The sequence below is a fragment of the Bos taurus genome, chromosome 27, assembly GCF_002263795.3.
Source record: "Bos taurus isolate L1 Dominette 01449 registration number 42190680 breed Hereford chromosome 27, ARS-UCD2.0, whole genome shotgun sequence".
NCBI lineage: Eukaryota > Metazoa > Chordata > Mammalia > Artiodactyla > Bovidae > Bos > Bos taurus.
Window position 1 is genome coordinate 36,603,287 of NC_037354.1, and position 12,837 is coordinate 36,616,123.

Sequence of the window (12,837 nt, forward strand, 5' to 3'; positions counted from 1 at the left end):
AAACGGGCACACTGGATCCGCCCTAAGGTCTCCTGTAATGTCAGAAGTTGAGCTTCTCAAGAGGAAAACTAGAGAGAAGTAGTGGGGGAGGGAGCCCGCCTCCCCTGGTACCCAAAGGCGCTGTCTGGGCAGCAGCCCCATCAGAGACAACCCCGGGTCAGGTGCGCAGTGGACAGTGGGAAGAGGCTTAGCAAGCTGTCAGCGCTGCTGTTCAGAGGGGAGGCGGTGCAGAGGGAGGTGTGGACAGGCACCCTGCTCTTTCGCCCCGATTCCTGACTCACCGGCCCAGCTGAGGCCCAGGTGTTCTGATATGAGCATCATCTTCATGTCGGCCTGGTCTGTGCCACTGAGGAAATCTGGGGGAAGCACGGCATTCTGTTCAGCGGCCTCGACAGCACACAGAACCGCCCAGCATGGGTGGGGGGGCTAGAGAGCGCTCAGGTCACGCTCCGTGTCCCCCGATTGGCAGCTGAGCCTGAGAGGGTCATGGAGACCCCAGCTGAGGGCTGAGCCAATGGTGTCTGCTCGGGGAGCTCCCGGCGACATGACCCCCCTCGCTGCCCCCTGGACGGGAGTGAGCACAGAGAGGTGAGTACCTGCTGTGGACTCGAGGAGGCTGTATCTCAGGGCCAGCGGCGTCAGCGTCCTCCTCCGTTCGTCGGCTCCGCTGTCCTGCAGGAGAGAGACCAGGAGGGGGCGCTGTGGGTGTGGGGAGGACACCCTGGGGACGGGAAGCCCCATAACACACAGGCTGTGTGTGGGGGCGGCTAGAGGGAGTCGATGAGGTTCACGCGCTTCATCTCGAGTGATAATAATAAGCTCGTGCGTGTGTGCTAAGTGGCTTCAGTCATGTCCGCCTCTTTGTGACCCCGTGGACTGTAGACTGCCGTGAATCCCATGTCCTCTGTCCATGGGATTCTCCAGACAAGAATACTGGAGTGGGTTGCTGTGCCCTCGTCCAGGGGGTCTTCCCGACTCAGGGATTGAACCAGCATCTCCTGACTTGCAAGTGGCTTCTTTACCACTGAGGGGAAACCCAATAATAAGCTCACGCAGCCCTAATCACATGCCAGGCCCTGCCTGATGGTCAGAGTTGCCTGAGGCAGGTACCATCATTCTTCCCAAGTCCCCGGCCCAGAGGCTGGGGCAACCCACCCAAGGCCACTCAGACAGTAATCAGTGGAGCTGGAGTTTGAATTCTAAAAAAGAAAAAAAACAACAACAAAGATCTTTTCTTTCTGAATTCCTTTCTGCTCAAAAGACCTGTATTGATGCCCAAGCCTTTGCATGCTGGACCTGTGGCCAAGCAGCGGGGTGCTTGTTCAAGGCTTCGGGAGCCCCTCTGGTGAAAAAGAAGTTGGTTCCCCCTCGTCCTTAGTCAGGAAAGAAAACCAGCCTCGACGTTTGGAAGTGGCCTTGCTTGTCTTGTTGGGCATGAAAGGCTGATGATGAAAACACCAGGAGTCGCCAACACGGGAGAGGAGGTCCCTCCATCCCTGGTGCAGCCTGGTACTCCCTGGCACTGGTGACGCTCGGTCCTCATGCCTCCGCTGAGCTCAGAGCCCCAAAGCGAGTGTCGGGCTGAGACACCAGGCTTCCCTTCCCCGGAGGCGGGGCCTGGCCCCGAGCAAGTTCAGGAGAAAGAGGCTCTGAAGAAGCCCTGCTGTGGCTGGGACACCTTCAGCCACCAGCCATCCGGTTCTCAGGCCTCGCCTTCCAACCTCCCGGAGGGGGCGTCCTGGGGAGCTCGGGGCCTCGGGGTGAGCACAGGTGTAACCTTGCACCCTGACCTTAGTTCCTGAGCTTTGCAGGAAGGACTGGGCCACAGCCTGTCAGAGGAGAGCCCAGGGCCTTTCTCCATCCCGGGGGTGGGGAGTCGGGGGCGGGGCGTCTCGGGCTGTCTCTTGGCCAAGGGCCACGGCGGGGTGCTCACCTTGGTGCAGGGTGGCATGGTGATGTTCAGGTGACAGAGGATATGCTGCGTGTCCTCGTACTTCATCGCCTTGCGCAGGAAGGACAAGAACCCTGCAGGCTCCCGACTGCTGTCCCTCACCTGGACTCAGTCACACAGAATGGAGGGTCGGGGGCCGCCCTCGCCCTGCCGAGCCCGGCCACCAGCCCGGCCGGCTCAGAGGACATCCCCCTCCCTGACCCCGGCCACCAGCCTGGCCGGCTCTGGGGCCTCTGCCTCCCGAGCTTCTAGACCCAGGTGATGGGTGGGCGAGAGCAGGGCGCACCTTGACGGGAATGGCCAACTGGTTCTCCCGGAAGGACTGGAAGAGGAAACTCCGTTGCTGAGCGGCCTTCTTGACGGGCACCAGGTTCCCCGAGAGCTCGGCGAAGAGGGGCATACCCTCCAAAACCTGTGGGAAAGAAGCAGCAGGTGGGAACACGCAGACGCCCGGCCCCACCTGTCAGCCCTGGCCTCTCCCTCCCCACGACCCCAGAGGCTGCGCCCTGGGAAGCTCTATGGAGGGTTTTAGAAAGGTCACGGCAGATGCTTCTTTACTTCAAAGGGTTTTTATAATAAGCAGGACTTTCCACATCTCACTGTGTGGTTGATCACCACTGCTTATCAAAGGACTTCAGAACTCCACTAGCAGATCATAATACAGCTCCAGAAAGCATTTCTCTCTTTTAATATCCATCCAACAAGGTTTCATTTATGCGAGTGCCAGAAAGACCACACGGTATTTTAATCTCACCCACGGTAATAACAATCCCTATTGTGTATATACTTTCCACGGAGAAGTTACTGAGAACCCATTTGACAGATGAGGAAACTGAGGCCCAAAGAGACACAATCCTTTGTCCGGTTAGTGCCCCAAACAGCATTTGAGGCAGGTCCCAGCCTTGGGTTCCTCCTTCTGGCCCATCAGAACCCCTGGAAGGCTCAGGAAAGCCTCTGAGGCCAGACCTTGGCCAAAGTCTTTCTTGTTACACATCTTAACCCAAGTGAGGACTCCAGGATGGGCGACAGCTTCACACCAAGGCCCCGCACGTCACAGGTCTCCCATTTGCCCAAGCTCTCCCCTGCTTCCCCATCTGGGCACCGCCCAAACCCTGGTGTGGCTGAGAGATTAGGACAAGTCCTTTCTCTACCATTAACTCAGCTGTGTGACCTTGGGCAGGTTACCTAATCTGCCAAGCCTCGATTTCCTCATCTGTAAACTGGGGATAAGAACAGGACACTCCGTTGTAAGAGTCAGGGGAGATGATGTCACTTGAGTCTTTTTATTTTCTATTTTTTAAAAAAATTTTAAAGATTTGTCTTTGATGTGAACCGTTTTTAAAGTCTTTATTGAATTTGTTACAATATCTCTACTGTTTTATGTTTTGGATTCTGGGCTGTGAGGTATGTGGGATCTTAGTCCCCCGATCAGGGATCGAACCCATGCCCCTGGCATTGGAAGGTAAAGTCGTAAGCATTGGACCACCAAGGAAGTCCCTCAAGCACTTTTAATAGCATCTGGGAGGTGAAGATTTTAATGAACGTCAGCTCTTAGTACCATTGGGCTGACAGCCTGCTGCCTCCCTGAGACACGCAGGGCGGTGTCCTCAGCTTTGGGGCGGCCTCCCAAGGATGCTTTTCAAGAGGGACTCAGAGGGACATGCCCAGAAGCCCCTCTGCAGAGGCTGCCTTCCTGATGGCTTGGGGTTCCAGCGCCACCTCCCCCCGACCCCTGGAGGTGCCGGCCCCCTCAGGGCATGAGCCCGGGCGGGGGCCCGGCCCCTACCTCGATGTCCCTGCTCCGGGCCACCTCCACGAAGTTCTCATGATGCTCCAGCGTCTTGTCCACCTTGTCATCCGTCATGCAGTAGCATCGCAGACGCCCTTCCCGGAGGTCATTCATCTTGGCGAAAATAACAAACTTGGCCATGTAGGGCACTGCGGTCAGTTCCTTGTACAGCTGGGTGGCAAAGTTCACGGCTTCAGCCGTCCTGGGGCAGTCCGACAGCCAGAACCTGAAAGGAGGGCAGCCTTGAGCCTGTCCCTAGGTGTCTGGGGCAGGGGCGTCCCCTCCATCCAACAGGATGGCCTATGAGCAGGGCGGTGACAGCCCCAGTGGGGGTGGGGGTGGCACTTTCAGGTGGAGAAGGGGAGGGACAGCGGAGGACCCTCGGCACAAGGTCAGCCTGAGCGCGGCCGCCCCTGGGGGCAGCGCCACCCACCTCGTGCAGGGCCCGGGGAGCCTCAGGGTCAGGCTGCAGGGTGGGGTCTCACCTGGCAGAGACGTTGGTGGTGAAGGTGGCACACTCGTTGGCATAGATGAGCTTGGTGGTCCCCGTGATGTCTTCCCATTGGGCCTGGTCAGTTCCTCCTGCCATAGGCGTAGACTGGGCTGGGGGACCGTCTCCAGAGGCCAACGCAGGGCGTGCACACCTGGCTGAGGTCCTGAATCCAGCCCCCCACCCCCCCACCCTGCACCCCGTGACCTCGTCCCCTCTGGGAGGACCCCCTCCTCTGGGGTCTGGGGGCTCATCAGGGACAGGGAGACTCTACCTGGAGGCAGAACCCCCATCCCTCCGAGGGCCCCATCACTCCCCAGCTCCATCTCCTCCCGTCTCCCCAGACGGCAGGACCAGGACAAAGGGGGTGCCCCTCACCGATGACGCTGCAGAGCAGCCGCAGGCTGGTGGTGTCCCCCTCCCCGCTGTCTCGGGGGTTGTCCATCCAGGACGGGGGCAGCGGGATGCGGAGGCCGATGGGGCGGTGGAACTTCCGGCGCCTCGGCTCCACGGTGACGATGGGGCTGAACGTGGCCTGGTTGCCCAGGAGTTTGGTGACCAGCTCATCGGGTACAGGCTGGGCCTGCGAGGTGCCCAAGGGGGATGCTCAGCCTGGAGCAGCCGAGGGGCTCATGGGCGGGGATGAGAGCGGCTGTCCCGGCAGGCCTGAAGGTCCCCCAGGGGCAGGGGTGGGGTGCTGTCCTGCCTGATGTCCTGTCCAGCTCCCCTGTCTGAGCCCCCACCCCCGTTTCCCTGCTGCTCCCCACTCCTCGGGGCCTTGCTCCTATCCAGGGAGCCACATGCCTTCTCCTCAGTGCTGACCCGGTGGTTTAAACATGCCATCTAGGGTTTCCTGCGACTTAACAGAGCATCTGCCCTATCCCGGCCACCCAACTCTCTTCTGAGCTTAAGATCAGAGCCCTGACGGGATTTTTTTAGGCAGTGGACCAACAGGTAGAGACGTCCTGGGGGGCACGAAGGCCATCTCCAAGGACACAGGCTTTCTCCGAGGGCCCTGACACCTTGAACCCAGTCCCGGTTGACGGGGCCCCAGCAGCCAAGGAGGGGCTGCATGCATCACCTGTAGGGCCAGCTTCACCCTCTTGGTGACCGCGTTCTCGGGGAAGGTGGCCTGCACCAGGGGCACCAGCTTGCTCGTCAGAGAGCCGCCCTCGGGGCCGATGGTGTCGTAGTCCTGGTAGAGCCGCGACATGATGACGAAGTACAGGGGGAAGTCGGTGGTGACGATGCGGCAGACGCGCTTCTTCTCCAGCTCCTCCAGACTCCCCAGTTCTGCAACCACACACAAACGCCCGCCCGCTGGTCATCCCCGCAGGCCCCCAGGGCCCCTCGTCCTGGCTCCAGCGGCCCCCTCCTGCAGGGGTGGGAGAGAGCCCAGGCCCCGAGGGAGCGGCATAAGGAGACCAGGCTGCAGGGGGCCTCGGCGCGGGAGCTGGGCTGTCCCTAGATTCTCAGGGCATCCCCCACCCCAGGAGGCCCCGCCAGCCCACCCCCAGCACAGCCTCAAACCCCCTCCTCCAGGAGGAAGGCGCTGCTTGGGCCCCTGGGGGCTTACTCACCTTCGTCCATCCCATTGAGGATCTGGTCCAGGTAGCTCTCTCCATAGCGGTTCTTGTGTTCCTTCCACACGGAGCCGTTTTCACTCCGCAGCACCACGAGCTCACGGTCCCCACGGCCTTGGGAGGCGAAGTGGGGGATCTCCACGATGACAGGGCTGGGGCGGACAGAGGGTACAGGGGAGGGGCTGGACGCAGGCGTGTGTGCCATGTGGGCGATGGCGGTGGGCTTGGGAGGCAAGAGCAGGCAGGCAGGGGGCAGCGGAGCCCCCCGGATGGGCTGGTTCTCCCAGCGGACAGACCTGCCTCAGGTTCCCGAGATGCCCCAGGACCCTCTCATCAGGCCCAACCTCACTTCACAGGGTGCGTCCTGCCATGGCCATGCGGCTGAGGCTCGGCAGAATAACCCTGACCTTGGACCTGACTTTGAGAACCCATCCATGTCCTGGACAGGGGACCAAACTCCTCTGAGCCTCAGCATCCTCCTCCGTCAGCCTAGACAGGGGCATTTCCTCGGGAGGATGGTTGTAGTCATTGCTGTTATTTAGTTGCTGAGTCGTGTCTGACTCTTTGCAACCCCACGGGCTGTAGCCCACCAGGCTTCCTCTGTCCATGGGATTCTCCAGGCAAGAATACTGGAGTAGGTTGCCATGCCCTCCTCCAGGGGATCTTCCTGACCCCAGGATCGAACCTGCATCTCCTGCTCTGCAGGCAGATTCTTTACCACTGAGCCACCAGGGAAGTGAAGGACAGCCTTGAGCGTCACATTTAAAGGGGAAATGAACGTGAAAGTTTATAGCTGCTCTGCAGTCGGTGGAGGAAAGATGGGGCGGGCGGGGGGGGCGGGGGCAAGCCAGGCCATGGATGCAGACGGGAGGTCAGGGCCTCCTGGGCCAGGCCTGTGCCAGCATGGAGCCCGTGGTGCCTGAAGGATGCAGGGTTGCCAGGAGAAGCAGGTCTGCGGCAGGAAAGATGAGGGGGGCCTCCGAAACCATCAGTCTTGTCCTTGGGAACAAGGCTGCAAGGCTGTCTTCTAGGAAGACCGTTTCAGAACTTAACTAAACCCCGGGGGGGCCTCCAAAGTATCTGTCTTCATCTCCTTCTAAGAGCGTCACCCAGGACCTCAGGGTGCTAAGCTCACCCCAGGCACCAGCCTCCTACGTGTACCTAGGAGCCCAGGGGCTTCTAGGTCTGACAAGTCAGGACACAGAGAAAGCAGGCGGGCTGGGGACTCCGGGCTCGCCTTTCCTCGGCCTGGGCGCGGCAGGGACCGGTCAGGGGCAGGGGAGCGACCTCTCACCTCAGAAACTGGACCCCCGTGGGCCCCAGCGCGATGACCCTGCTGGCCAGGCCCTCCTCCTCGGCCAGCGGCGGCGGCGTGGGCAGCTTCTGGGGCTTCACCAGGCGGCAGGTGATGCGGGTGGGCGCTGCGCACGTCCGCGGCGGGACCACCACCCTCAGGCCGTTGTGCCGGCTGCCCCGCATGGAGCCCCCGCGGGCGTCCACCATGAAGCTCACCAGGAACCTAGGGCACAGCGGGTCCGTGTCGGCCTCTCCCCGGCGGGCGGGCGAGCGGGGCCAGGGCCGCCAGCCCCTCCCGGGGCACTCACCCCGTGTGCACCGGGCTGGCTACAGGGCTGATGTTGTCCGAGGTCTCTGTGGCCGGGCTGCTGGGGATCAGAGAGTCTTCATCATACTCTTTGGACACCTGGGGACAGGGCGGGGGAAAGGCCAGCTGTTATCACCCACGGTCCCGGGTGATCACAGCCAGTGGTCCTGGCCAGTGGACCTCACGCAGAGGCCAGGGAGGCTCAGCCAGCCACCAAGAGCCCAGCGAAGGAGGTGCTACCTAGAACTCACTGACCCTTTGGGACAAAGCTCGCCCAGAGTCTAAAAGGGAGCACAGGCCTCCTGGGACCTACACAGCTTCTCCTCGGCTCAAGACCCTGGGCCAGGCTTCCGACACTGGAGCAAGTCCTCCTTCCTGTTCCAGCCTCAGTCTCAGCTTACGTGCCACATGCACTTCCGGCCTGCCCCCTGCCCCCCCTGCCCCATGAACCCTTCCATGTGAGCTCCACGCAGCTCCTTTTCACACGTAAGTTGGCGCCGGAGCCTACACCATCACCTATGAGCTGCTCGGCTCTGGGCAAGCCACGTGAACTGGGGCATCAAGGGAAAGAGAACAGACCCCCCCATCCCAGGGGCAGGGGAGCTTCCCGCTTCTTCCTCTGCAAATGGGACGGCTCCCCCTCCTCACAGTGATGCTGTAATTGCAGGACCTCAGGCTGCCTCGGCCCAGGGCATGTCCATCGTGAGGACTCACGAAGAGCATCGGTTCAGATTCTACCCCTCCAGCTTTATTCTCAACTTGACCCTCTCTCTGGCATCTCCATCGGCCCAGGCGCCCACATCCATCTCCTTCGCTGGACCACCCTGTGCATCGTCCACCTCTCACCTCCTCTGAGAACCCTTGCCCTTGACTCTGATCTGGAAGGGCTCCCCCCACCCTCAACGCTGCTGAGCCCTTGGGTAGTCAAACCTCTGCGTTCTGAGACCCTCCCCAGCTGGACCATCTGCTCCCACATGGGGTCCCCTCCAGGGCATCTGGCAGGACTCCAGGAAGCCCCTGCTGACTCGGTTCATGACTTAGCAGGGCCTGAGAGCGCACGGTTGGCCAGGGAACAGCAGAACCTGGGTTCCCTTGGAGCTTTCTCGTCGCCGTCTTCGGAAGAACCGGGTGAATGTGCCATGGCAGTGCCAGGGCCGTATCTGACCGTATCTCCCAAACTCCCCCCCGGCTCCACGGCATGACACCACCGTCACAGCCCTGCCCTAGGGTGGGAGGGCTGACCGGACCGTGTCACAGCCATCCTCTCCCAATGCCACACTTGGGTCGAGGGCTTCGGCCGCTGCTTTCAGACACACATCCCTTCAGAGTGGAGGAAGAGACCAGCCTTTGCTGGAAAACCGACAGGTCTGGTTCAGTGACCAAGCTCAGGGCGGCCGTTTCCAACCTCTAAACACTACACTGCTTCCTTCTGATCCCAGAAAACCCCTTTGCCCTGGGGGAAAAAAAGTGCCAGCTGGCATAAAAATCAAATCAAGGAGCATTACATTGTTTTAAGCCATCCCACCCATTTGGGGGACAAATTCAAGCGGCATTGAGGGAAGCCACAAATAGGGTATTATAATGAGTAACGGCCACACTGGGGACAGCTCTCCTTGACATCCCCTTTCCACCTGGACTGGTATTTTTAAGCTCCCAGTAATCCCTTGAGGAACGTGAGGCAGAAACTGTCCCATTTTACGGATGTGAAACAAAAAGGTGCCAAGTTCCGGAATTGCCCGCAGCTCCACAGAAGTGCAGCTGCAGCCTGGGGCTCCCTCTCTGGTCCCGGGACCCATGGCCCCACGGGTGCAGACGGCGTGTGCTCAGGGCGTGTGTGCAAGAGAACATGGGCTTCGGAGCCAGAACTTGTGCTGCCAGTTCTCAGCCCCACAGAGACTAGCACGAGGGCATCCCGGCACCCTCAGGCTCTCAGACTCTCAGATCTCCAAGAGCTGGGGCTATATGACTGCTGGGGGCACAGCTGCCGCAGAAGACACTGAAACCTGGGCTCTGCGGCGCTTGGTAAGTACTGTGAGCTTTATGAATTCTTCCTGCGCTTCAGGTCATCTCAGAGCAATCACTGCCTGGGGAATCTGTTCCCCTGCCAAGAGGAAGTAAGAGAAAGGACGCGTCTCACCTGATCTGGCTCATCGGCTCTGATCACCACTGTCTCAGGTGTGACGCAGGGAATCCGCGGGATGGCTGGAGATTCTACCCTGTATGCCGAAGATACTGGGACATCAGGGCACGATCCTTCTGCATAGCCCATCATCTTCCACCGGGCACCTCAGTGAGACATTTCTGTACCCCCAGGATCACCTATCCAATCTGACCACCCCCCGCCCCCCGCCGCCACCATCTGAACCCCACTGGCACAGGTGCTACATCCTGGCCTCCCCTCTCCACTCTAGGCCTATCCCCAGAGCCTGTCTTGAGCCCGAGTTGAAAGACTGCCTCCTCCAGGAAGTCTTCCTGCACGCACCACCCCAGTTCTGTAGCCTTAGTCCCCTTGTTGAGGGAACTCTCGCTCTGGCCGTAACATCTCATTCTGACCACTGGGTGTGTGTTTTCATTCTACCAGATACATCTGTAGGTTCTCTGTGGTCAAGGTCTTAGTTTTGTGTTTTTAACTGAAGTTCAGTAATACTAATCACAGGTTCCCTTCTCCTTGGTCCACGGCCCTCATAAGCCCTGGGGCAAGCCAGCACATGACTGTCTTTTCAGAAAACCCCAAAGGGCTCGGTGTTTCTACAAAGTTGTTGCTTTCACATTCGTTCACAGAATCCCTGCATGCGCCAACACATGCACTTGGGAGCGGCTCACTGCATTCCCGGAGGAATGAGGAACACCTGCCAGGCAGCGCAGACCCTCTGTGGACAGTCCCTAATGGACCAGCTGATGGAGGGACATGGCTGGCCTGTGAGCTCAGCTTGGCAATAGTTTCTTTCTTATTATTTAAATTTCTTAATTGAATGAAAGGTTCTCTAAATTCTATGGTGCTTTACAATTTTCAAAATTTCACACATGTGATTTCATATAATCCTATAACACGTGTGTATGTTAGTCACTCAGCTGTATCTGCTTCTTTGCGACCCCATGGACTGTAGCCCGCCAGGCTCCTCTGTCCATGAGATTCTCCAGGCAAAAATACTGGAGTGGGTTGCCGTGCCCTCCTCCAGGGGATCTTCCCAACCCAGGGATCGAACCTGGGTCTCCCACATTGCAGGCAGATTCTTTACCCTCTGAGCCACCAGGGAAACTCCATCCTATAATAACCCACCCCTTTTTTGACAATGGTTTCTAATGGGATCTCCCTCAGTGGATTTTTCTAGTGCAAAACTGAGTGTTTGAAAGGGGGAGGGGTGTGGATAGAGCACTGAGGGAGGGGAGGAGGAACAGTGGGAGGCAGGGACCCCAGGGAGGGTGGAAGGCTCTAGAGGGGACCTCTGCCCCTGCCTGGCACCCCTGGTGCAGGGCTGGCTTATCCTAAGACACTGGACCAGCTCTCTGTCCAGGCCCAGGCTTCCTGGAACCTCCCTGCTCCGGAATCTTCTACCTTGAGTCCGGGGAGGGAGACCTCCTCCCCACCCACAAAGGGAGCATTTCTTACACTTGGTCCAGCTTCGGCACGAAATCCAGCAGCTCTTTCTCTTCATCTACATCCCTGGCATCCGGCCTCTCTGCCCTGGGGCCAAGATCCTCCCCTGAAACCACACAAGTTTAAGTGAGTGATAGGAAGGAAATACCCTCTTTCTTTTTAAAAAGTGTTTTTCCTGCTCCCCCTCTCAACGCTCGCCCCAGCCAGGGCATGGGACAAAGTCTCTGATGCTCGTAGGGGACCATAGCAACATCTTCATCTTCAACCAACAGCCCTGGAGCTGGGCGGCCAGTCCCTAACATAGACTGCACCAGGCTTTGGAGAAGATAACTCAATCAGAAGGAACTTTCTTCCTTTTGGGGGTGGTGGGGAGGGGTGGTGCCATGCCTCGCAACATGTGGGATTAGTTCCCTGAAACTGCAAGTCGCTCAATCATGTCCGACTCTTTGTGACCCCATGGACTATATGGTCCATGGAATTCTCCAGGCCAGAATACTGGAGTGGGTAGCCTTTCCCTCCTCCAGGGGATCTTCCCAACCCAGGGATCAAACTAGGGTCTCCCGCACTGCAGCGGGATTCTTTACCAGCTGAGCCACCAGGGAAGCCCAAGAAAACTGGAGTAAGTAGCCTACATCTTCCCAGCCCAGGAATCGAACCCAGGTCTCCTGCATTGCAGGTGGATTCTTTACCAGCTGAGCCACCAGGAAAGCCCAAGAGTACTGGAGTGGGTAGCTATTCCCTTCACCAGGGGATCTTCCTGACCAAGGAATCGAACCCAGATCTCCCACATTGCAGGGGGATTCTTTACCAGCTCAGCTACCAGGGAAGCTCTGACCAGGGCTCAAACTCACACCCCCTGCTCTGGAAGTGCAAAGTCTTAACCATTGGACCACCAGGGAAGACCTGGAAGGAACCTTCTTTGCCTGACAAGTTCCACTTCAGAACAGCCCTTGTGGAGGGTGCTCTTTCTCTAAAGAGGTGCTTCTGTTCTCTTCCACATCACATGCAACAGAAGAACAAACCCCCGTGGAACAGAGCCCATCCGTCTGGAGAGGCACTAGGGACTTATGTAACCTCAGAGGCTGAATCCGCATTCCCGAAGCCCATCGCCAGGAGGTTCAACCTCTGTCTGCAACCCCGACTCTGCCTCTTTGATCCTCTGTCCTCCTTGCCCTGGAGCGGGGGCCCTGGGCCTCGCAGAGTCCTTTCCTGCCCCTCAGCGGCCCCTCCTGGCCTTGTGATCAGGAGCCTACAGGATGGAACCACAGCAGCTCATGCAGTTATGACCACAGACACAGGGGAAGTGGCACAGACACAGATGTGGACTGGCCAGAGCCGCCCGCCAGGGCATGGACCTTACAGGCGGAAAAGTCCTGTTTGAGTCAAGCTCTGATTGTTATGGAAAGCAGGGGTGGATTAGTGAGAGCCTGGGTTGCTGAGGGTGAAATGCACTCATGAGAAAGGACCACAGGGAACAGAGAGTTTCATACCCATTATAGTTATATGAGCAGTTCCTGGAAAGCAAAGAAAGAGCCATGTTTAAGGAAGGACAGGATTGAAGTCAGGTAAAGTGAGAGGTGTTTCATTCAAGGGCGTTCAGGAGAGCTTTTACCACCTAGCCCACCAAGCTACACAACCCCTGGGTTACCAAGATGGAAGGGGCCAGAGAGATCATCTGGTCCATCCCCACCCTTCTTTATCATGAGGATTCTCTTCCAATTTCAGCGAGAAGACAGGTGTACTTGGGGCAGGAAAAGTGCTAGAAGTACCCTGCGGCCCACAGAAGTGAATACAGTCATTTCATAATGGATCCACCCCCAAAA

At 58.6% G+C, this 12,837-nt stretch overlaps 1 protein-coding gene across 6 annotated transcripts in view; it reads right to left on the reverse strand.

Annotated features, from left to right (window-relative positions):
* The window catches only part of ANK1 (ankyrin 1), a 245,260-nt gene that overhangs the window by 38,791 nt on the left and 193,632 nt on the right, over window positions 1-12,837 (reverse strand). For 5 of the 6 annotated variants that reach the window (XM_024986486.2, XM_059882374.1, XM_024986487.2 and 2 more), the window contains exons 23-36: window positions 12,505-12,528; window positions 11,027-11,120; window positions 9,554-9,632; window positions 7,418-7,515; window positions 7,108-7,332; window positions 5,811-5,965; window positions 5,312-5,523; window positions 4,609-4,813; window positions 4,226-4,322; window positions 3,738-3,966; window positions 2,238-2,363; window positions 1,934-2,053; window positions 597-672; window positions 282-356 (exon numbers count right to left, since the gene is read on the reverse strand). In XM_024986486.2, the coding sequence (XP_024842254.1) occupies window positions 282-356; window positions 597-672; window positions 1,934-2,053; window positions 2,238-2,363; window positions 3,738-3,966; window positions 4,226-4,322; window positions 4,609-4,813; window positions 5,312-5,523; window positions 5,811-5,965; window positions 7,108-7,332; window positions 7,418-7,515; window positions 9,554-9,632; window positions 11,027-11,120; window positions 12,505-12,528 (1,815 nt within the window). The remainder of the gene's footprint in view (window positions 1-281; window positions 357-596; window positions 673-1,933; window positions 2,054-2,237; window positions 2,364-3,737; window positions 3,967-4,225; window positions 4,323-4,608; window positions 4,814-5,311; window positions 5,524-5,810; window positions 5,966-7,107; window positions 7,333-7,417; window positions 7,516-9,553; window positions 9,633-11,026; window positions 11,121-12,504; window positions 12,529-12,837) is intronic. The other variant, XM_024986485.2, reaches the window with a different exon arrangement.